The 24,903-nt window shown below is 41.3% G+C and overlaps 1 protein-coding gene across 3 annotated transcripts in view; it reads right to left on the minus strand.

Moving 5' to 3' along the window:
• The window catches only part of tanc1b (tetratricopeptide repeat, ankyrin repeat and coiled-coil containing 1b), a 96,654-nt gene extending 73,743 nt beyond the window's left edge, over nt 1-22,911 (minus strand). For all 3 annotated transcript variants that reach the window (XM_046403470.1, XM_046403468.1, XM_046403467.1), the window contains exons 1-2: nt 22,765-22,911; nt 7,413-7,506 (exon numbers count right to left, since the gene is read on the minus strand). In XM_046403470.1, coding sequence (XP_046259426.1) covers nt 7,413-7,473 — 61 coding nt within the window. In that variant the 5' untranslated portion in view covers nt 7,474-7,506; nt 22,765-22,911. The remainder of the gene's footprint in view (nt 1-7,412; nt 7,507-22,764) is intronic.
• Between the last annotated feature and the right edge of the window lie 1,992 nt (nt 22,912-24,903).

Here is a 24,903-nt window from a genome sequence, read left to right on the forward strand (position 1 = left end):
TGGAAAATCAGACAGAAAGAATGTGTCTGCCCAGGTAGGTCACGCTGTAATTAGAAAAACCAGGGGCCTACTGACCTCTCCAGCCAATAAACTGCCATGACAGCCACTATCGCCGCTTCAAAGGCCATCTAAAAACACCCTGGCATGTTAACTGACAAACTTTTTTTTCCTCCTCTTTGAAGTAGCATAAGAAACTATTTACCATGGAGCGGGGTTAGGATAAGGGGGGAGGGCTATGATGGTGTGTTGATATGCTTTAGATGACATCACCCCCTGCTTTCACCGAGTCCTCATGTATTTGTTTGGCTTCTTGTCCGTTGCTGTGCACACACTTCCAAGGTCATAGGCACCATCGGTGCTGAGGGTTTGAGAGCCTAAATGGGGTAATGGAGAGTAGTAAATGGCTGCTATGGTAGACAGCTGGGCTCTGGAAACCATGAATGCATTTATTCAGAATCGTCCCGGTCAGAAACCACTGGTCAGGAAGAGCAGTGCCAGATTTGACCATTATCTAGTGCATTTAGCTCTGCTACATACGCTGTTGGTTGCATATTATCAAGGATTGGGGTGCAAATTATACTTGCCAATCAAAAAAAAAAAGCCAACAGACAATTAATTGTCCAAAATGACCATACCCCCAACAAAAAATCTGGCACAGGAATTAACTATCTTTATCTTCAACTTTATAAGAAACTGGATAACTGTTGAAATGAACATCTAAGTCAAAGTAATAAAGACCTAATAAATAAATATGGATTATAACTTGCAGGTCATAGTCTGGACATTTACCATTTTTGTCTATTAAGGTTATAAGGACATGCAGTTATGCAACTGGCAACAAAAGTAGATGAAACCTTCATGTCTTTCTGAAAACACCAGGAATGTCCATAACCCATTTTGTTGTTAAAATTTGTTTTTCTTGTAAAAATGTTTTGTGTCAATCAGAGGTATATTATGAGGCATGGAATACGATGATAAAACTATGAGTTTTTCTTGCCACGTGATGTGAAAGTAAAATGAAGCAGATGTCTAATGTTTGTAGTAAAGTCTCCGCAAACAAAAACAGTGAGACTGGTCAACCAGGTTCACTGCTTTCCCTCGAGAGCCCTTATTTTGCTTTTCAGAAGGGGAGACAGGGAGTGTCTAATATGGACACACCTGAGGTTAGTGGGTGTACGTGTGTGTGTGTGTGTGTGTTTGAGTGAGTGCATTTGTACATGAACGTGTGTGTGTAAGTGAAAGATGTGGTTTGAGCTACGCCCTCCTAATCGCTGCCTGCTGGCTACAAGGTGCTTTGATAGTCATGTAGGTCTGTGCACTCAATGGTCTCCTTTGTAAATCAGGTGCATTCTGTTCTCCACCATTTTAAATCCTACCTCGACTGTCTGGACATGGAGATCTAGACAAACATGACAGGGGGAAAAACGTAACGTGGTGGTAACATAAATATAACCTCAGAGGGTTGTTTTGAATGAAATTGATTTTGATTGACTTAAGAGCTCAAGAACAAAAATAAAAGCAAATGTCAGCTTTATAGATATATGGGATTTTTTTGTTGTTGTTTTTTTGTTTGTTTTGTTCTTTCTTAGTATCAAGTTTTCCAAAAGGAAAACCATTTGAAGGAGTCAGTGGTTCTGGTCTGAGCACTAGTTATTATGGTTAATCAAAGGATGTTAATAATGTATCTTGAGGTTGCTTGCCTCTCTCTCTCTCTCTTTCTCCGCTGCTCTGTGTGTGCATGTAAAGAGTGTGGCATAAATGTGGAGTCTGTCTTCCTGCACTGCACAGGTCAAACAGTGTATGTGGTCTAGACATCCAGCGGTTGACTGTGTGCATTTTGTCTGACTGTCCATCTTGGTTCATCAATCACGGGTTCCAATCATGCCCCAACTAATTAGCGTAAATTGCAGGTTTTAGTTGAGAAATTTCAGTCTGGATGTTGTTGTTACCATACAAAATTTTCAATGAGAAATTACACTGGTACTGCATCATGCATTCTTAATTCACCTGGAGCACAAACCTATCCTGAGTGAAATAGCAGTTTTCCTAATAAAAGAAAACTTCCGCCCTCAATGGAATAACACCATGAGGGAGTTTTCTTGAAGTTCCTTTACAAGCCACAGGACAAGGAGGGAGCGTGTCTCAAAATGGCTGCGGCAGCCATGGCTAGAGGAGGCTGCTATCCAGATGTTCACGGAGAAGAAGCAGGCTAACGTAGGCAGTTTGACACAGGAACCTGTGGGCGGACTCTGTACCGAGTAGTATTTGTTAAAGTCTGAGGGGAGGAGAGACCACCATGTATACAGTATATCAGTGAGAAAGTTCATTGTGGTCCTGCATCCGGTTTAGTGCTTGTGACCTTGTGTGACTCATATTAGTAACATCAAACACATCCCACGCCGTGACTTTTTTTTCTGAAGTGGTTGGCATAAATGAAAAAGACCAAAGGGTGAGAGAATATTGTCGGACAAAAGCTGATTCAATGCAGACTGGAGTTTTTAATGTTGCTCTCCTCAACAATTAAACATTTCCATTTGACATTTTATTAATGGGCAAAGAACAGTTGTGAAAAAGTTGGACATCCCATGAAGTAACATTTTTTTCTGAGACAAACAACTGTCAATCAAAAGCTCCTTTATTGTTTGGACAAATAACTGCCCAACCCACCTGTGGTTATTGTTTATTGAGGGAAGTCTTCCCAAAACAGTAAAAATTCCTCATGTTAAACCCCTGAGGGCAGTTGAAAGAGAATACAGACAACAGGGAAAGAATCTCTGCAATGCCAGCTGCAATATTTAACTGTATCTCCACAGACAAGGGATATAAAATATAGAGAGGGGGAGATTGCACAAATCAGGGAGGCAATCTCTGCATTGTCAGCTGCTTTTTATGGCCTCACAAAACCACAATAAACAATAACACAACAGAAGAAACTGCTGTTGCTTTAAATATATTATTAGCTTAAAAAACAGCTCACATACAGGCTCAACAAAAATGAAGCATTATAAGCCTACGAAAGAAGCATTTATGGCTGCGGAGTCCACTCCCTGAGGTAAATTCAAAAATATGGGTTAACCTACTAATACTCAACGTGGTGCTTAAATTCCAAGAACCGTGAGTAATCCTACAAACAAAACAAAATTCTGCTTTGTAACCAATTTGCTGTTGTGTGACTCTTGGCAACAAATCAGTTTCCTGTCAAAACACCCGAGGAACTCATAGAAAAATGCAGAGACAGCATGTACCAGTCACCACTGCAGCTGAGGAAACAGAGTGCAGTGCTTAATGCTCTCTCTCTTTCACACACACACACGCACACACACACACTTGTTAGTTTGTGCACGGGAACGTCCCCTTCATCTTTCACTTTCTCTTTCTCCTGACATCTTAGTGAGGTTGCTCAAAGTCCTCCCTGAAAACCTACTATTCATTGACTTATCTTAAAAATGAATTTTCTGTCAATGCTGCATAACATACCATGACAATTTTTGTCCTAGCAAACACACCCCTGGGAAATTAAAAGTTAAGCAGGGAAGTTAGGTTGACTCCCCCACCCCGTTTCTGTGCTGATAGGTCAACAATAGGGCCTGTCCAGCCAGGTGCATGAGTAGCTTCTGTCTCCGTACTGCCAAACAAATTAAGAGACTCCCTGGCAACTGGTTGTGTTTGTGTATACATGGCTCGTCTGTATGTGGGAATGTGTGTTTGGGGGTTGGAGGAATAAACAGCTGAAACTGTTATCATTCTCAAAGGGTGCAAGGCAATGCATGCTAGTGTGATTAACACTGCGTCACCCACAACAGACAGACAACTGTCTGACAGCTGCTTCAAAGAGCCGAGCTCATCAAGCATTAAGTTGGAGGGCCATCAGAGGCATTACCCAACACACACGTAGTTACACTCAACAATTAAAGCTGAGTCAAAAATGCTGTTTCCCCTGGATCATATCATGAAGAGATACTGATTGAAAACACCCCCAGGACAGTAAGAAGCAGTTCACGTTACTCAAGAAAGTGAGTTTATAAGGTAAGTCAACCAGCAAACCACGTCCACCAAAAAGTGAATTATATCTTGATGGAAAAATGCAGACTTGTCCTCACGTGTTTCAAGTCCACCAAAGGGATTTGACTTGGCATTAAGCTTAGCTTCACTCAGGTTGCACCAAGAAAACTCGTGCAAAAAACTTGAGATGCACCAACTGGCCCATAATCACATTTAGCAATCCATTTTCACTCCCATTCACTTCAACAGGCTGGTAAGAAGAACAAATCGATTACATGTGACTTGTTTATCTCAACTGTGGACTTTCGTGACCCTATCTGCCACAATGCAATGGGACCGAAGAACAGCAGGCATTTGCTGCCAGGATACTGTTGGTCCATCCTGAGGAGAATCACTGCCATGCACAGGGTATCTTATGCATACAATTACTACAGGACTATTTCAGAATCAGAATCAGAATTCCTTTATTTATCCCCGAAGGGAAATTCTTTAATTTTCTGTTACTTAAGAACACTGTTGTTGTTGTTGTTACACTCCTACATCAAGAATACACACACCAATTCTACTAATTTAAAATAAGCAATGTTTTACAATAAACTATAAACCAGGGACTGCTGTGAATTAATAGGCAATCACTAGTGAAACTTGCAGTAAAATCTGAGGGGTCTCTATCCTCAAAAGAAACATCAATTAAAAGACTGTTTGATTCTTTACAAGATAATCATCTTCTTGGGCCTTGGGGTCCCAAATCTATTAACTCCAGTAAGGCTTACTTGCCATGTAACCTCTCTTAGAAAATGCTGACATCAAAGGCAACAAGCCACAGCAAAATGGCATACCACTTCCGGATTGGCAGGCCATTAAAAAAAGAGTACTTAGAAGGGATTAAAAAGGCCAATTCCAAACAGATTCCTTACAGACCGAGTCTTGAAGAGGCAAGCGATGAGGACGAGGAAGAAGGATCTAGGAGGAACATATGATGGAAAGACTAAATTAGCACACTGTGTGTTTTTGTGGTCTTGGCAATGTGGAGATCCCAAAGGAGAGCTAATGACTGTAGTGGTATCTGGCATAGGGGCCAAGTTTCCTTGACTGCTTTAAAGTTGCCTCCAGTCCACAGCCACCATGTCATGAGCAACATATGCTGAGCTATCTTGCAATTATGCCATTATCAAGGTCTATCCTGCCTCTGATTTCCATTACATGCTGCTGAGCAGACTTTACAGGAACTTTGTCCTTCACAAGGGAGGAAAGTCTGTAGAATCTGACCTAAAGGAATGTCAGACTGTGAAAAACAGTTTGGCTGACTAATAAACACGATTTTCATTCATCTGCAAAAATTATAAACCTTGACCAACAAGCCTGCTAGCCAAAGATAAATATCAATGCTAACAATGCTTATAGAAAAGTGAGACACTGCCAAAACCTGACAAAATCTCAAATATAACACTGATGCTTATCAACCAAATCAAACAAACACTTGAGCAAAGTTCAGTCAGAAAAAGCAAGAAATGCCTATAATAAAGTAAATGTCCAAAATTTTCTTGACCACTGAGGAAAAAATAAATCTTTATTCCAGCCTCGCAGAAGGTGCAGTGAATATTTTATTTGCAATATGGTACTATCTTGGACCATTGGCTATAATGCAATGTACCCAATTTGATTGAGACGGCCTTCTAACCAGGATTTCAGTGTTACAAACCTCATTTCAGATCCAAGGAAAAGCCTGGATTTACAAACCCTCCTCTTCAAGGTCAACACAGTGAACATGGGGTGGCACAACATGCAATAGAAGACTCTCATTTCCAATTATTTGTAATGACTTATCAAAACAATTTTAATTCCTGAGTAAGAAATCTGAATTACTGTAAATGTATAACTGGCTGTATAACTCATCAAAATCTTAGTCAAGATGTCTTGAGAAATAACTCTTAATTATTACAGGCTATTAAAGATGATTTACTCACAATCTCAAAAGAAATTCTCAGCATTTCATTGGGTCTGACCTTCGAAAAACACTTTCAGCTCTAAAATAAAAAGATAAGTAGTAGAGATTTGTGGCCCAATGCAAGAACAACAGCGGGGCAAAGTGACCACTGCTAGCTGTTGTATCTCTGTGACCTCTCATCTGTCTGAAGAGCACTAAACAACAGAGAGAGGAGGCCACATTTTATTGTACCAGCATGAGAAAGGGAGACAGAGCTACTATGGCTTGATGAATGGGGTCCAACTGGGAGAGTAAAGCTGGGATAAAGGAGCTGTACCCCGCCATAAAACTCGGCTGCTCACGTACACAGAACCTACTGTGTTAAAGTGTATGTGTGTGAGAGTGTGTGTGTCTGGATAACAGAGAGGCTGTGTTGCCTGAGTGATTCATACACATGAGACAGGTTGCGACAACTTGATAGAAAACACTACTGTAAGGGCGGGGGGCAGCAGAGGTAAAGCCAGTCAGATTCTTTTTCTCTTCAATTTTAGCATCGACCGTTGAGTGAGACAACTGCATCAGAAAAAGGAATAAAGTGCAGAATGTTGAGACATGTATTCACTGTACACAGTGACTGTTTGAACCAGACTGCTTGTTAAAACCAGTCCTGAGGTTGCGAATCAAGTCTAGGCTGGTAGATGCCGAAGACAAATCATCGGAGGGGGGCACTGTATGAACAAGAGACAAGTCGACAATGTATTCCTGAGTGTGACTCGTGTTTAGTCATGTTGGAAAATACTACAGATTTCCAGAGGCAAAGAAAACATCTGTTGTGACACAATGGCTGGGTTGTCTCTACAGACAACATTAAATAAAAAGATCATAGAAGTTCAGATGGTTTTAGGATTTTTTGGATGATTTTTGAGACACAGTGGGCTGGTGCTGGGCCGAGCAGGGGTGAGGCTAAGCAGTTTTAATTTGCTCCACACCATCCCTACATAGACTGTTGCTGTACCCAACTGTAGCGTTAAGACACATGTTAAACGAAATGGCCAAAAACACATCACTGACTTCAGCTACACTGAAATGTTTGTTTTATTCTGAGTAAACAACTGACTTGACCTGTAGCATTTTACTTTGTTCTTTGTGTGAAAACATCTATTCCAACTCTTACTGCATGTATTTACGTGCAGAGTGCACGGTGTTAACATGGTGTTTGTACAGTACTTTTATCTTAACTTGCTCTTCAGTTTACTTTAGCTTTATTTAAATCACTTCAGCCTTCATATTCTGAATCTTTACTAAGATGGGTGTCTATGAAGGACACTTTAGAAAGTTTCCATTGTCAGCAAAGCATTTATAAACTAAGAAACAGTATCTTCATCTGCCTCTGAAATAAGATTTTGTGTCTAAGCCTCTGGGCTATGGGGTATTTGTTCCCTGAAATGTAGCTTCCTGTTTTTCTTCCTGATCTTTTACATACCTGAATCCTTCTTGCTCCCCTTGCCTCCATCTCTGTTCTTCTTCAGCACTGCCTTGAACATGGCAAGATTGTTGTAATCCTCTCTGTAGGGTCTCTGGGGGAAAAAGTAAACCATAAATAAATAAGTAAAACTCAGGCCCTTGCAGTCATGGCAAAACAATAGAAATGCATACTCCATCACTCATGCAAATCCACGGAAATTATCCTCCAACAGAAGAAGGGTTAAATCTATTCACTGGAGATGACAGAGTTCATGTGCAAACTAGAAAACAAGTCAAACACCTACATGTACACATATTCTTTTAAACCCAGAACTAACCAAATAATATAAAATGTGCCCTTGAAAACTTTTGCCAAGCATTGCCAAAAAAAAGAAGGTATATCCGCATTTCATACTGCTTAGCTGGCACCCGTCTGGGAGTTTTCCCACAGCACTCCCAATCCTGCAGGTCATCAGTGGAGGGGCGCATGGAAAGAATGCTCTAATATTTAAACAGAAAAGGACAAGTTCTGCTATCTTGTTATGCAGGAAAACACTCGACGAATGCCCTGAATTCCACAAGTAATTGATGCTATGTGGCTGAACTTGGGTGTTTGCAACCGCTTTCCATGGTTGTTCCCAAGCTGGTGTGCATTTTGAATCCTTTGAGTTAAATGGTACAACATGAACTCAAGGTCCAGCCTGGATATGCCTGGATGTGCTTGTTTACTTTGGAATTATTTATAGTCATATGCAGTTGGACAATGGTAAAAACATATTTAACTAAACACAGTGGCAGCTACAACAGCTAATTGTGTGGGATTTTTGGTTTCTAACCCTCTCAATACATTTTAGGCTGCTACAGAGTGCCATGCTATATTAATAGCAGCAGAGCAATCTTTCCAATGAAGAGAACAAAATGGTTTCAACCAAATAAGGGTATGCCTTCTGCAAACAAAACATGCAGTCCTTGTACTGAGTTCTCAACCCCAGAATCCCAGGCTTTAAATATCTAGGTCCTCTCCCTGCTGCTGAGAGACAGGCTATCAATCTGGCCTCTTTCATCCTTGATAGTGTCAGATGAAACACTGAGAGGCAGGGCCTCCAATGAATCAGTTATGGGAAGTGGAAGTGTAGGAGGCAAATCTCCAATGAGCCACTCAAACTTCCCATCTCAACTCAGCCTTGACTGATCCAAAAATGAACTTTTTATGGGGTTTGGTTCAGCAAAGTCAATTTCAAATCAAGACTATGAATGCAGTTTCAAGGTAGCACATGATTCCTGTATTTTGTTTCATTTTAAGATAGCCAGCAAGCAAGCCAATCACGTTCTCCAACCCTAATCTATTCTTTATCCCATACCTTCTGCGACTGGTCCATTTGGTTACCTTAGAGTTGCCAAACATTCATTCAATGTTCCCCTTACATCCACAAGCTACATTATGATTCTTGGGGTGGGAAAACAACAAATACCAAACATAGTCCTAGTCTTAAACATGATCAGATCAGAAAGGTCAGCCTGCTTTCAGTGTAAAACTCAGACGTGATTTCTTCTAGCAACCATCTGTCTCTCAAATAAAAGAAATCCAAAAAGATATGTGCCTTGGCATGAAAGGCTTGCTTTAGTAGTCATTTTTTTGACCTGCTAAACAACTACAAGGTGTCGCAGTTTTGAGCTCAAATGATGGAAGTATGGTATGTCCATCATCAGTACAAACAGACTCAGGTGTGTGACATGAGGATGCAGAGAAGAAACTGAAAATAGGGGAAGTGTTTCATCATTCCTTTATACTGTATTTTAGCACTACTTTCACTCAGGCATACATAAAGTCCACATTATATACTTGATGATATGTTGAACACCTTACACTATATGCCATTGTTACAACATAATTACATCCAGATGAGCCAAAGGAACACAAAAGGCTACTAATGTCTTTTATAATTCATTGCAACAACACATTAGGACCACCAAAGGCCTGAAGTACCCTGTACCATAAACTAAATCCAACTAAACACGTTCTCAGGCTGCTGCTAGAAAAATCACAGTATACCACTACAACTCTGACATGGTCGTTTAATGACACTCACAAGTCACAGTGAGGTGAGATATAAGTTAAAAATTCCTTAAACTGAAAAGCAAACACAACTACACAAACACGAACTAATATAACGACCAAAAATAGTACACTATACAACTAACCTACAACTACTAAATTAATATAACTCAAATGGCAGTCACAAAGTTGTTGCAGTAGCAGGATACAGGGCATTAAGAAGTTCTAAACAAGGCTTTAAAAGCTAAACAGGTTTTACAAAGGGAAATATTTTGTGATTTAATCTAAATGACAGTCATGCAAGCCTGGTATGCTTTAAGTCTATTTTGATTTAAATGTTGATATAATAACAGGGAGATGACATGGCAGGATAAAGTGCAGAACAGTACCTCTGGAGCTGGATTCAATCTAATGCTGAAGAATGCACAGGTGTTTGAATCTGGTCCTTATGAGCTTATGACCATGACATCAAAGAATATGGCAACAAAAGGTAAACACCAGAAAAAAAAAACAGATGTGAGGAATGTCAGTATGTATACAGAACAGTCCATTTCAGTACAGCATAGCATAGTATAGCACACGGGTCTGGTCAATGGAATTGTTAAGTGTTGTATGGGAGCTGGCTGCTCATCCCCACAGTAACAATAAACATCACCCAAGTTAACCCAAAGGAAATGAGAAACGCCCTCTTGAAACTCCAAAAGCCGACATGACAAATTCCTTCCATCTTCCCACTCCTCCTTCACAGCCACCGGACACACACAGTCTGAACACAGTGTGAGACACCACTTCTTACGCTATCACCTACAGTCATCACTTTTTTTTGTGACTCTATTAACCATTTTTATCCAAGCAGGGAGAATTAAGCCTTGAACATTACTTGAATGAGAACCCCAAAAAATCTTATGAGAGTGCTGTCATTAATACTGATTTAACAATGACACAGTAATCATAAAATGCACAGTAAAAACCAAGTGTGTCTCGGTTCCTGTGAGCTTCAATGTAGAAACAATGCTATATACTATAACAATGTGATATTTTTTTCCTACAAGATACAGACACATTCTTGCCATTTGAGCAAACAACTATAACAATAGACTGCGACAGCAACAGATGGTCGCTAATCAAAATGATATTATTGTTCTGATTCCAAGGATGTCTGGAAGAGGAGGAACATTTTTTCAGAGGTGACTCTAGGGGATAGGGATAAAATGTTACTAACAGCACAAATTAACCTAATGTAAGGCCAGTATTAAAGGGTATGTGTGGGATTATTTGTGAGCTTTGGCTCTCTGAAAACATAGTAAACACTGTGAAGTTGCATTCCAAACACATGTAAACTGACTGCCTTACAGGTAAAGAAGCTCTATTGCATCCAACTCTGGCCATGTAAGCACGCAGGCGGGTATTTGTTTTTCATGTGATGCAGTCAAGGCTGCTGACATTTTTACAAACATTAACTGATGTCATCTCATGAAATGATAACTTATATGATAGGGTTAGGGTTAGGGTTAGGTGATCAGTGAACAGTTACATCTACTTGTATGCCAAGAAATCCTCACCCAGATGTATCAGAATCAGAATCAGAATTCCTTTATTAATCCCTGGAGGGAAATTCTTGTTTCTACAGACAATTGCACATGCAGTATTCCCGACCAAGAAAGGAGAAAAGTGCAGAGTATATAAATAGGATAAACAAAAACTAAAATCTCAAGTACAGTAGTATTTACAAAAACTGTATTCAAAAATTTTTTAAGAAAATTTAAAAATACAGGTATGTGCAATGTGTAAAAGTAGCCAATATGTACATTGTATAAACAGTGAGTGTGTCCGTCACAGTGCTGAGTTTAACAGTTTGATGGCGACAGGCAGGAATGATTTCCTGTGTCGCTCTGTGGTGCATCGTGGCAGTATGAGTCTGTTGCTGAACGAGCTCCTGTAGCCGATCAGCACATTGTGGAGAGGGTGAGAGGGAAAGTCCAGTATAGTTCTTATTTTGGACAACATCCTCCTCTCAGACACCACTGTCAGAGAGTCCAGTTCCTCTCCCACAACATGGCTGGCCTTCTTGATGATTCTATTGAGTCTGTTAGTGTCCCTCACCCTCAGGCAGCTGCCCCAGCAGGCAACGGCATATGTGATGGCACTGGACACCACCGACTCATAGAACATCCTCAGCATCGTCCTGCAGATGTTGAAGGACCTCAGCCGCCTCAGAAAGTAGAGGCGGCTCTGGCCCTTTCTGTAGACCATGTCCACGTTCTTGCACCAGTCCAGTTTGTGGTCTAAGTACACCCCCAGGTATTTGTACTCCTCCACCACCTCCACAGTGTCCCCTTTGATGTTGATAGGGGTCACTGGAGCCTTAGTCCTCCTCAGGTCCACCACCAGTTCCTTGGTCTTTGTCACATTGAGCTGTAGGTGGTTTTTCCCGCTCCATGTGACAAAGTTGTCCACTACCGTCCTGTACTCTCTCTCATCCCCCCCAGTAATACACCCAACCACTGCAGAGTCATCAGAAAATTTCTGAAGATGGCAGGACTCTGTGCAGTGCGTAAAGTCTGTGGTGTAAATAGTGAAGAGGAAGGGAGAGAGGACAGTCCCCTGTGGAGCCCCGGTGTTGCTGATCACTTCATCTGACAGGCAGCACTTCAGGCGTACGTACTGCGGTCTGCCCGTCAGATAGTCTGCGATCCAGGACACCAGTGGGGCATCCACCTGCATCGCTGTCAGCTTCTCAGCCAGCAGAGCCGGCCTGATGGTGTCAAACGCACTCGAGAAATCGAAGAACGTGATTCTCACAGTGCTTGCCGGCTTGTCTAGGTGAGTGTAGACTCTGTTCAGCAGGTAGATGATGGCGTCGTCCACTCCAAGGCGGGGCTGGTAGGCGAACTGAAGGGGATCCTGAAGTGGTTGGACCATGGGCCGGAGCTGTTCCAGGACGAGTCTTTCCAGGGTCTTCATGATGTGTGACGTCAGGGCCACAGGCCTGTAGTCCTTGGGGTCGCTGGGACGCGGCGTCTTCGGGACAGGAACGAGGCATGACGTCTTCCACACCACGGGGACCCTCTGAAGACTCAGACTCAGGTTGAAGACATGATGAAGTACTCCGCTTAGCTGGGGGGCACAGGCTTTCAGGACCCTGGGGCTCACACCATCTGGGCCTGCAGCTTTGCCTGCACGGAGTCTCTGCAGCTGTCTTCTCACCTGGTCAGCTGTGAAGGTCATCGTTGGGGTGATGGGTGGGGGAGGAGTGCTTGTGGTACCCAGGTGAGAGTGGTCCACCCAGGCTTCTGGGGACGAGGTGTGAGCGAGGTCATCCAGATGGAATGTGGGGGGAGGGAGAGAGGCTGGAGTGGCCGGTTGCTGCAACCTTACTGCTGAGGAGTCGTTTGAAGTGTGAATTGAGGTCCCTGTGTCGAATCTGTTAAAAAACTGATTCAGCTCATTCGCCCGTTCCACACCGCCATCAACTCCTCCTCTGTTTGGCCCGTAACCTGTGATGGTCCTCATGCCACTCCACACCTCTCTCGTGTTGTTCTGCTGGAGTTTCCACTCCAGCTTCCTCCGGTACCTCTCCTTTGCCTCCCTGATCTTTATTCTCAGGGTGCGCTGGATAGCTCTCACCTCCTCCCTATTGCCTGCTCTGAAAGCCCTCTTCTTGTTGTTGAGGATGGCTTTGATGTCCTTGGTTACCCACGGCTTGTTGTTGGGGTAACACTTTACCGTTGTGTACTTTACCGTTGTAACATGATGCATTCATCCTGCAGAGCCAACTCAGTTTGAGTGTCTTCATCAGGTCTTCTGTATGAGGACAGTATGTATTGATGTGGCCAAAGTCTTAGGCTGTTTTAATTGGAGGTGGATGTAATGAAGTGTAGATCCTACAACAGTAATGCCACCAAAATCAACCTCAAGTGCAGCTACTCTTGAGCTCTAATTGAGGTTTAAATGTGACCTTTGTTAAAAATTCTCCTCAGAGAGCAGAGGAATGGACTCTCTGGTATGCAGCAAGGCTGGCATCAAGATTCCCCAAGCCCTCAAAGTCAGGTCCATCCCACTGCTCTTAAGCTGTGTTTGGAGATCAGCCTCAAAGCATGGCCCCTTAGAAGGGGCCTCTCCATATTAAAACGGCAGTGAGAGTCCCGCAGTGACTTAAAGGTCTTTGTGAACACACACTGGCTGAATGGACAAAATAGACTAGCAGTACTCACATTTGCTCTGTGCACGACACCCCAGGAGCAAGCAGAAGTCCCAGAGAAACACTAGAGTATTGTGCTCACAGTGCTGCCTCTTCATTTATGTCAAGAGATCAACAGCCTAGTCATCAATGTGTCCCAAGCAACTGAGGGGATACACACCAAAAAACCTTATCAGTGTATTTGGGCAATAATATGAAGCATTAAGGATACCTCGACACTGCTGGCAGCCACATGTCAGCTCTATGACCTTCCATGTGGGCTGTCCATTACCTTGGAACAGCTCAGGGCAACAATAAAAAGGACTCCAGCAAATGGTACAATGCAGAGACGGTTTCCTTTCACAGAAGAGAAATTGGAAACCAGAGTGGTTAAGGAGTTCCTCAGGTTATCAACATGTATGTTTTTCCAGGTCATTCCTGTCTTGATAGAGTTCAAATCCACACAGGGTGCGAGGAAGAAACGATTCACGGCCTAGACAATGCTGATGTGACATGTGGTTAATGGGGCCATACAGCTAAACTACAGTCATCTGAGAAGACAGCTATATATAGAATGGAAACAGGATTGTTTGACCCAATTGCCTCTGGCAGGGAAGTATTTCACATACATTGACGGTTGAAGAGTTAGAACCTGCTTTGCCCTCTGATAGGTGACACACAATAAAGAGAGCGTCCCTAAGCTCAGATCAACTTCACCACTCTTCCACAACTGCAGCTGTTTTCCTCCTCATACGTTTATCCCTGGCAGGTCAAAACGCCCTGTCAGCTCTCTTCATCAACTCATTCTAGATGAATGCTCACTCTCAGATTTCCACGCCATTGTTACAGCAACATGTAAATTCTCACCAAGGGCTGACCTTCAACTTGGTTTACGAAACACTACCTAAAATTTGATCAGCTATTTATAAAATCCCCTTGTGAACATAATTATCTATTCTTTTGTTGTCCACTCACTGAAAGCAGGAAATGGGCCCATCCTGATCAGTGGGTTGAAGTGGTCCATAAACAATGGGAAGTTTGCTAACAAACCCTTGAAGGAGGAAGTGTAGGGAGCAGGTATGAAGGATAACACAGTCTCAGTGTCGGCCATTATAAACAAAGCTTGTTATTCACACTAACATGAGTGGAAGGGAAATGACAGAAGAATAGACATTTTTATGTAACCAGTCTACCGGTTTGATTTGAGTGTTTCCTGCACAGCCCTCCACCTTAGAGCCTACGAGAAACAAGCCTTTGTGTTATAATGAGCTAGATAAAAAAAAAACATGGAACACTAATAGTTAACCCAAGGAGTGAAGACAATGAATAACTTTTTAATGTAATACTACAACAAGCTTGTATCATTCGACAAGCCTGCCCTCAGAAATAGCTCATACAGGCCTGTCTACTAGTTATACATGTCAATAATAATTTAGTTTCGTTGCAAAATACATTTGACTTTCCCAAAACCTCAAGCTTTACTGAAACAGCATTTAAACTTTAACAAAAAAGAAACCTCTGCTATCATGTGGTTACTGCACTATGACCTTGTAGAAATTGATCTCCAAATCATCATACTGCACACACATATGCGTTTAACACAGTTTGTCAAATGCATATATGCATATCTGTTTCATTCTTTAAGAATAAGAAGCAAACATTAGACGACAACAAAACATATAATAGATAGAAGATGACATATGGCAAACAGCACCTTGATGCTTGAATTTTTAAAAGTAATATGAGACAGACAACAGGTCCCCCAGGAGGCCAAATAATTGGAGTCAAATTGTCAAAAACCTTGAAAACACATGCCAGAGGAAAACTGGTCACATACTGCTTTAATATGTAAACCAACCAGCACTTTCTGGTTGCCATTTGTATGAAAAGCCCGAAGAGTCTGAATGAATGCTGTACAGAGGCTGTAGGAGCCTCAAGGGTTGTGCTTTATTCCACAACATTCAGCAATGCAAACTCCATCCGGAGCCACTGGGGCCTTCAGAAAATACTACATTTGGAAGAAGAACATTTTGTGGGGCAGAAATTATTGCCAAAGAAAGTAAACAAACTGGGAACAAAGATATGAATTTCCCTCTGGATCAATGAAGTATGTATGTATGCATCTATCTATCTAAGACTCTGCAGCTGAAATGCAGTTAAGTTCCTATGAAAGGTTCAACAAATGACAAAAGAAACAAGAAAAGTGGTGGCTTTACAGGTTTCTCCTGCAAGGGCTTCGGAATACTATCATGAGTAGCATTGTATTTTTGGTAATACAACAGCATCATAACTCTACTAGAGGCATGGCACACAGTAGCATCTGTAAAGATGATAACGTTTATATGAGAAAATATAAGACATTTCTGGGGATTAACTCTTCAAAATTAAATGATGAGAACAGACTGATATTCACACTAAGACCTCAGTAATTATTGACTTTTACCTAGTGGGAAAACCATATTGTCCCATTACAGACACGGGCAGATTCAAAGTTCCAGCTTGAGGCATAGACCAGCTAGTTTTTTAATAGGTAGGACTAGACAAATGGCTCAGCATGAAATTAAAAAGGATAACAAGTCTGATCCAATCATTAGACTGCCATGGGAAAAGCACTGTCACTCTGGAAAGACTGATTTGCCCTCTGAGGCCACTTGTCCTTGATCTTTTCTAATATGACTGATGAATAAATCCAAACCCACAGGCTGGCTCAGCAATGATGACGAGAAAACCGGCATTGTTTTACATCCCAGCAGTGTTGCTCCAGAAGTGTCAAGGCATGTTTTAGAGTCCAATTATTTCTCTGAACTACACCCCAGGCTCTGGAAACCGAATAAACCAGAAACTAAAATGTAGTAAGACAAGACAATGCACATCCTCACCAAATAAACACTACACTCCCTGCGACACACAGATTTGCAGAGTTGCAAACAGGAAATTTTAGGGAAATTTCCAAAGATAGTTATATTTTCCACAATTTCATTCTAAACATTGCACTTTTAGGTCGGTGCAGTGGTTAGCACTGTCGCTTCATAGCAAGAGGGTTCCATTCCAAGTGTGAATCCCAGTCGGGGACCTTCTGTGAAACTCCACACAGAAGGGCCCCGACTTGTTCTCCCTGTGCCTGCGTGGGTTTTCTCCGGGTACTCCGGCTTCCAGCCACAATCCCAAAAACATGCACGTTAGGTTAATTGGCTACTCTACATTGCCCCTAGGTGTGAGTGTGAGAGTGTGTGGTTGTCTGTCTTTGTGCGTCTGCCCTGCGATTGACAGGCAACCAGTCCAGGGTGAACCCTGCCTCTAGCCCATAGTTAGCTGGGATAGGCTCCAGCTCCCCGCGACCCTGACAGATAAGTGGAATAGAAAATGACCTACTGACATTGCACTTTTAAATTCAGAACTTAATTTAAGGGGAAAATACACACAGAAAAGCAGTACTAGGTGATATGTTTTAGTAATTAATTGAATTTTGCATTCAGCAGTACACTTTTTCAGCATCCCCCTCTGCATGCACACAGTGCATTCTCTCCCATCATGTATGCAGCCCATACTACTGCCAACTCTGAGCCAAAGGACTACAGGTTTTCAATCAACACTTGGTTATATTATTGGAGTGAATTTATTTTATGTTGGTAAAATTCAGTTAACCAGAAGATAGTAGCCTAAAGCAAGTAAACACAGTTTGCATGTTGTTAACCCTCTCTGCTTGTTTTTGCTAGCTTGTTAACATGTAAGATGTAGTTTCATTTAGCATGCTAAGGAGGAGTTTACCCTTTACATTCATTCTTATTAAAAGACAATGTATTCAAAGTTTAGCTCTCTGCTCTACTAGAAATGGGAGGAGGGAGACATGTTTGCTTATGATATAGAAAAATAGGCTAAAAAGGTCTTATAAATAACCCCTATATGTCCGTTTATTCCTGTTCTATTCAACAAATTCCTGTAACTTCCTGTTAATTCCCATGGAAAGTCTCTACCTTGAATACTCCCAGAGTTTTGCAACCCCAGGCATACATATAACCTACATTAATTTAGCTTGACAGATCAGAATGTAACATGGGATTTATGGATGACATCTGCCGAGGGTCTGCCTTCTAAACATTCACAAACCAGTTTCTTCACTCTGAGCTTTTCCTTTTCTGTCAGATTTTTTAGAAGTCTTTCCACAGCAGTTACACACTCCTTACATCACACCATCAACCATCCCTCAGCGTGTAAAGTGTGTAAAAGATTGAACTGCACGCTGAGTTACAACAATCATCTCATCAGAGTTACAGCCATTAACTCCTGCTATCACTGCTGATTAAACTTTATGACTCTATCACTGAATTGTCACAGCAATCAAGTGTTAATGAACATCTGGAATAAAAAATAAAAACAAGAACCATTAACGCTTAGACTCAGTTCAACATTAGCCTCCCTGGAAGCTTAGTATTTGATTAAGGGTAAAACATTAACAAGGAGAGTTTAAAGTCTACAGGAAGTTTCTGCATACACTGCCAGAGTTTCTCCTCATGCTAAGATTTGACGGTCGGTTATGCCAAGTGAGGCAAGATTTCAGCCGGGGGGGTGAACCACTAGTCTTGTAGATTCATGTAGATCTCATACAGGTACAGATGTCACACGGGACAAGCCATCCTGTATTTAGCCTTTTTATGTGCACTGATTTTTACAGACCCAGTTTTAGTGTATACAGACACAACCTGACATATCTGCCTTGGAGACAAACTAAGAAATCCAGATAAGATTTGGTTCACCTATTCATTGTTGTGAGAGGAATATGTCGAGTTGGGCGCAACAGTCTAACACCCATTCTGCAAAATCCCCATTGTGAAATTGTAAAGTGATTGAGGACTGCTCAAGAAGGAACCCGCAGTGCAAGTGCTGTGGTGTTAGAATGGTGATGACAGTTTAAGTTTTGGCAAGACTATCAATGAAAAAATATGGATCAAGGAAATAATAAAGAAAATATCCTGGCATATCAGCATGTCAGTAAGCAGAATCATTTGCTTGTCTGGCATTATGGTGACTAATAAATACGTTGAGTGGGTTGAATCATTTTGGTTTACAAACAGGGAGGAAACAGCAAAGACTATAATTCTGAACTACTTATGAGCTCACACTCTACTCGCCATAAAGATGCAGGTCTGTGATTTCACAAAGTGCTGCCCCACACCCTCTTTTATTCAGGCACTTTGTCATCATAGTCATCATGTCAATTTACTGTAAGTGTGTGAGGGTCCATGTGTAGGGAGAACATTTTAACTGGGAACTTAGAGTCTTCTGTACCTAAATCTGATAGTCAGTGGCATCTACTGAATATGAACCCTAATCAGAACCTGTAAACAAGTGATATAATACAGAATCCATTTTAAATTTGCTTATCAAATCTATCCACGTGGTTTGCGTGTGTGTGTGTTTGCTGTGAATCAAATAGGGCCTTTTCAGTGAGCTTGCGCTAGCTGTCAAAGCAATAATCATGACTCAGTGGAAAGAACACTAATACTGCTATTCATTTTGCCAATGTCAACAAAATTAACTGCATAATTCTTTGAAAGCACCTTCTTATGGATACTGCATTTGACACAGTTTTGGTATATCTGAGGCACTCTGAATATCTACATCTCTCTCCGTCTCTAGGGGCTTTCAGAAATGCTAGACAAAAAATGTAAATCAGTAACAGCTGTTACTAAGAAGCACTTCCAATCATACACGTGCTCTAGATAGATACTGTACTGTACATACTGCAAGCAAGCACAAGCACACAAATGAAGAGCTTGAAATCACATACACACCTGCTCACCTAGATTTTCAACCGATGGTACTGTAAGGAAATGCGGTAGTTTTGTTATGAATAATTAACTATTGCTATGTTATTCAGCTGAATGTATGAGAACATCAATACTGTGATTAAAATACAAACATAACTCAGTATGTATGGCTGTCATTCTGAAAAGTTTTAATAGATCCTGGGGGTAAATGTGGCTATTAAATAGTAAGCATTTGATATAGAAATTGTCCTGAGCTTTTAAGAACTTGAGCTAATTAAATTATACAGTCCTGCTTTGCCATTAGGGTTGTTTATGATCCTTTAGGCCAACGCTGACAATAAAACACGATTCCTTTGCCAAGTGGTAAGCATTTTTGTCTGTGATGTTGCCCTCCTTTTATAAGAACAATAAAGAGTAAGTGTATAATAGCCTACCATCATTTTTCAATGTGAGCTATGTCAGATTGGTATCATCACTTCAGCTCCCCCCCTGCAGGAGACTGTGGGGGGACCAAAGCTTGGCATGAAACACAAAACACTGCATAGCAAACTCTGCTTTGTTCAATGCGCAGGAGCTCAGGGGTAACCGCTTCTGCTGTTACACCATTATTTCTTACAACATGCCCTAAAACCACTTCAGTGGTACTGACATGTAAAATATCTTGGTCAACTGCCATGATACATAAATCCTACTTATAATTCGCATTATGACGATCACATATATATACTACAGGAGATTGCTTCATTGAGAGTTCCCATGGGAAGCAGACAGGCAATAGTACTAGCTTTTAATCTTACACTTAAATCCATATCAACTGTCATAAAGCCCAAGACATACCAGAGTTTAGAATGACAGCTTTAATGCCAGCCAAACAAACAATAGCAAACAGGAAAACTCACTAGAGTTCATTTTAAACTTAACACATAAGTGATGTGTGACAGAGCACCCTATGAGTGTTGTTGGACATAATACTAAGGTTTATATTTGTGGTCAGATTTGGTTTGTGGTATCAAGCATACTGGAATCCCAAATCTGCACAATCCCACAACACAACATCCAGGATTCATTCAATAACAATCCTGGTTAAACAGTATGCTGACAACAGGGGTCTTGAACCCAACCAATCTCTAAAAATCTGGTTCTTCTATTGGAACCATGTGCTTTGCAGCCCCTTTCAAAAGCACAAAATTATCATCATCAACAACCAGCACGATTCAGTATACTGTCTGTCAGGTCACTGGCTCCAAAAACGTTCCCTCTTCAGCCATAACAATGTGACTCCGATGCCAGCATCTGTTAGTGGCCAACTGGCTGGGGACCATGGGAACCAGGCTCTGTAGAGACTGGGAGGCAAACCCTTGTGGCACTTTCAACAAGAGGAGTGCTCTGTAGTGCAAACATCTCATAACCCTGCAGTTGGTGGACAATTGGGGGAGCTCTGGCATTGGCATAGAGGCATGCAAATCCACTGTAATGGTTCCATAATCAGCATAAAATTGCCTGAAAGTGTGTTAGAAAGTTAATACGGACTGTCTCCAGGTTAAATGGCAGTGAGCAAGACTGTCAGCAGCAAAGCCTGTTCCACCTGTTGAGTTTAAAATGGAAAATCAACACTGTCTGTACAATGGAATTGCCCTTGAAGCTAGATAGAGACAGGTAACTCGACACATTAAATGGTAACCGTTGCAGCAGACTCTGCCAAGTTAGACGACCGAGATGTTATCAGGTTATGAAGTCAGATCACACCTTGAATCGATGACTTAATGTGCTCACAGTGATCAAAGATGCATCCTGACATTTACAAGCTATCCCTCAGAAGGGGAAAATACAGCTTTGATTTTCAAAGCACCTGGCTGAGTTACAAGGGGATTCCTCCATTTCAAATATGCTGAAACCAGCAAAAGTCATATACAGCCAATGGTCAAAACTTCAATGATTCAGTCTACGTGGGCACACAAGATTACAGTCCTTTAGCCTTAAGCCTGCTACTATATCTGGGTTGGGTTCTGGTTTGAAAACCACAGCATCCAATCACAAAATACAGACTAACATTAGCATCAAACAAGACCACACAGTTAAAAGAAAAGTAATGAACATTTTTGTCAAACATCTGCATCCTGGTAAGCAGGATGTTAGTCCACAGTAAGTATTACCCATCTTCAAACGCTCTTGGATGTCAGTTCATCTTTAGTAAAGTATTCACATGCTGTAACAAGCAATTTAGGCTACTCAGCAGTAACAAGCTGTAAACAGGCAACTGAGGCTAAGGCTGCATATAACAATTCCTATCATTATCAATTAATATGAAGGCTACTTTAAAATCATTTTTATATCAACTGTTTAGTCGAATGACTGTCTTAGTTTCCAAGCTTGTCTAAACGATTTACAATCATTTAAAACTGAGAAATTTAACTTCACACTGGAGAAGCTGAAACAAAAGCATTTTGCTTGATTTAACAGTTAAAAATTGCAAATATCAATTATTATTGCAAACCGAATACCTTTAGTTGGGCTGCTGTTCAGACAACACAAGCAATTTTAAAAATCTGCCTTTAGCTCTGGAACTTTCAACTATTTTTGACATTAAATGATGATTTATATATGCCAATTTTTATTTAGCTATTTTTAACATTTTGTTTAGCTTGTTTTGTGTATTGCTGCTGCTGCACTGCAATTTCCCAGCCTGGGATCAATGAAGTATATCTATCTATCTATCTATCTATACAAGAGGAAAAACTGCAGTTCTCTTTCAAAGGACTACTGCTCAACGTTATATTCTTTCTATCGATCTTAAATCTGATGTTTGTTGACTGTTGGTTATTACTGCCACAGTAATCTGATCTGATCTGATCGCCTAAACGTTTTGGCCCCAAACTCTTTCACGATTAGCCATAATGCAAAACAATTTTGAGGTTTTTAATGCCGGGACGAACTTTTTGGACAATCAGTGGATAATCTTTTTCTTCTTCTTCTTCTTCTTATGAGTCCCGTTAGCTCCAGTTCACACCAAACCAAACGGAAACGTTACCTGTCGGAAAGTTTGATTTAGTCAAGCTAACCTAGCTTGGTGTTTAGCTAAGCTATCTTAACGGTCACATTTAACGCAGCGACAAACACACATAAGAATAACAATAACAGATCGGCCCCAGAGGCTAAACAACTCAGACTAATTTAAAGATAAAATACACTGCTGTCATTCCCTTTGGTGTTGACGGCTGACTCAATGGGCATGTCCCGACAAACCTCGCAACAAACTACCACCAAAAACTCTGACTGGACAAACTTATCCCTACTTTTCTGAGCCGGTGAAGCGACATTTCCAGGCTAACTACGTCGACACAGCCAACAATAGTTTTTAAAATCTTACCTGATAAATGTCATGGATGTGAAAGTACCACAAAAAAAGTTTTCCCAGTCTTCCGGCGTATCTCCACACGAACTCCGTACCCACTTGATCCACCAAGGTAAGCTACGGGACGCTGGACTCCTCCTCCTCCTCCTCCTCCTCCTCCTCCTCCTCCGCCACCCCCTCTTTCACATGAGGTCATCTGTAGGGGGGAGGCACATCAGCACAGGGTGAGGAAACCGAGACAGCTACCCCCTCCTTCCTCCTACACTTTTCCTTTTCTACCTCATTTTTATGATTCATGGATGTGATAGGATGCTATAGATGCAATGTACGTGTATTTTTGACAACTGCGTGTGTGGAGGGGTAGCACGGGTTCTGGAGCAGGGACACGGCCAAGTCCTCAACCCCCTCCCCTCCAAAATAAAGTGTCTCAAATAGCCGCTTTATCACTTAGAGTATCCGTATTTGTTCAAGGAACTGGTCAATTGTGATTTCTACAAGTTTTATATAAATGGAACATTTCTTTCAGGGAATTTCCTGATGCAATGATCTCAACACAGCTAAAGTCTGACTAAAATAATTGCCTCAAAGCTTTGTGTTTTCTGTTTTCCCTACTCAAACACCAGATGACGTAGTTCATTTGTTTTGTTTTGTTTTCCAGGAAACTTCCTAGAAAATTGTGAGGAAATTAGCTTTCATAAAATGAAAGTGTGTGATGCCCAGTGCAGTTGAAATTTCAGAGGAAGCTAGTAATAACTGGTAAAGCATTACCACTTTATTTACCAATTTTTATGTGTAAATGCTGTTTCAAAGCCATGCCAACAAAACCGAGAAACTGAGAAAACTGACAACACATTGGGTTGGAAATCACTGAATCCTTATTTATTTTTTTGTTTTCTAGGGTGGCCTAAAAGTAGTCAAACCACCATCATCATCAGTCAACCATATATATTAATCTTATGTCTTTAGTTGTTTGATACACAAACACACAAGATATAAAGAAGCTAATCAAACAGAATGCATTGCTACATTAGACTATCCAAATGCTTATAAAGAAGCACGGCACCACCTGGACTGGCTACAGCATTAAAATGCTGCTTTGCATCAAAGTTTTATTACTTGGAGTCTTCGTAACGAGCACTTACTACTTAATATTAATACATTTGACTGCCGATATGTTTGTACTGTTACATGGCCCAAATACAAATTTGAATGCAAGACTTGTAATGAAGCATTTATACACTGTGATATTTTTTATGTAAGTAAAAAAAAAAATCTTAGCACTTTTTCTACACACACGCCTATTGATTTAAAACCACCAATTTGTCCAGCTGTTAGTAACCTTTGTACCCATACTGTAGCTGCCTCCTTGCTGATGTACATTAGATGAAGCTGATTGAAACACAAGTCAAGCCTCATTGATTTGGGCTTGTATAGGCTGTTAAAAGCCGGACGTCATGCAGACGCTGACTGCTGAATCTGAATCTACTGTAGACGTCTTGATCTCGGTCGATCTAACATATTACACATTAGTATACAGCTTAATGAAATACAGTTAACTCATAAGCAAGTAAAAGCTTCAGGAATGCAAATGAATGCTCAGTCCGTTGGATTACTGTAATGAAACTGAAGTACACCTTAGTCTATAGTGACCTCATGAGGTAACAAGACTTTATGCAGCTTGTGTCACGTGACGTATCTTCAGCAGGAGTTTAGTATCTTAAAAATCATTGCTTTTTAAATTGTAATTCTGTTTTCCATTGTTTAAGTTAAAATATAAGAAGAGCATCTTTATTATCACAGTGAATCTGCATACTTAAAAGTGCAGGACTGCTGTGGTACTCCTACCACAGCAGTCCGGGGGGGGGGGCTGCAAACCACCTCTTCTCAGTCATCCCACTCCTCCGTGTGAGGCGGTGTTATACAGTCAGTGTGTGCAGTGTTTTCTCAGCAGTGTGGTGGGCGTCACGAGGTCAGCGAGGCTCCTCAGAATGGGCTGGGAATGGGCAGACACTGGCAGCGAAATGCACCATGTCTGCAAGTCAGAAGACCACCAACTGCTCCACTCCTCAAACAGAGCTGCAGAGGGCTCTGAACTTCACACACAGATGGCATCAAAGGCATGTGCGAACAGCATGAGTATCACAGAGAATATAA

This window comes from Scatophagus argus, chromosome 11, assembly GCF_020382885.2.
Source record: "Scatophagus argus isolate fScaArg1 chromosome 11, fScaArg1.pri, whole genome shotgun sequence".
Classification (NCBI taxonomy): Eukaryota; Metazoa; Chordata; class Actinopteri; family Scatophagidae; genus Scatophagus; species Scatophagus argus.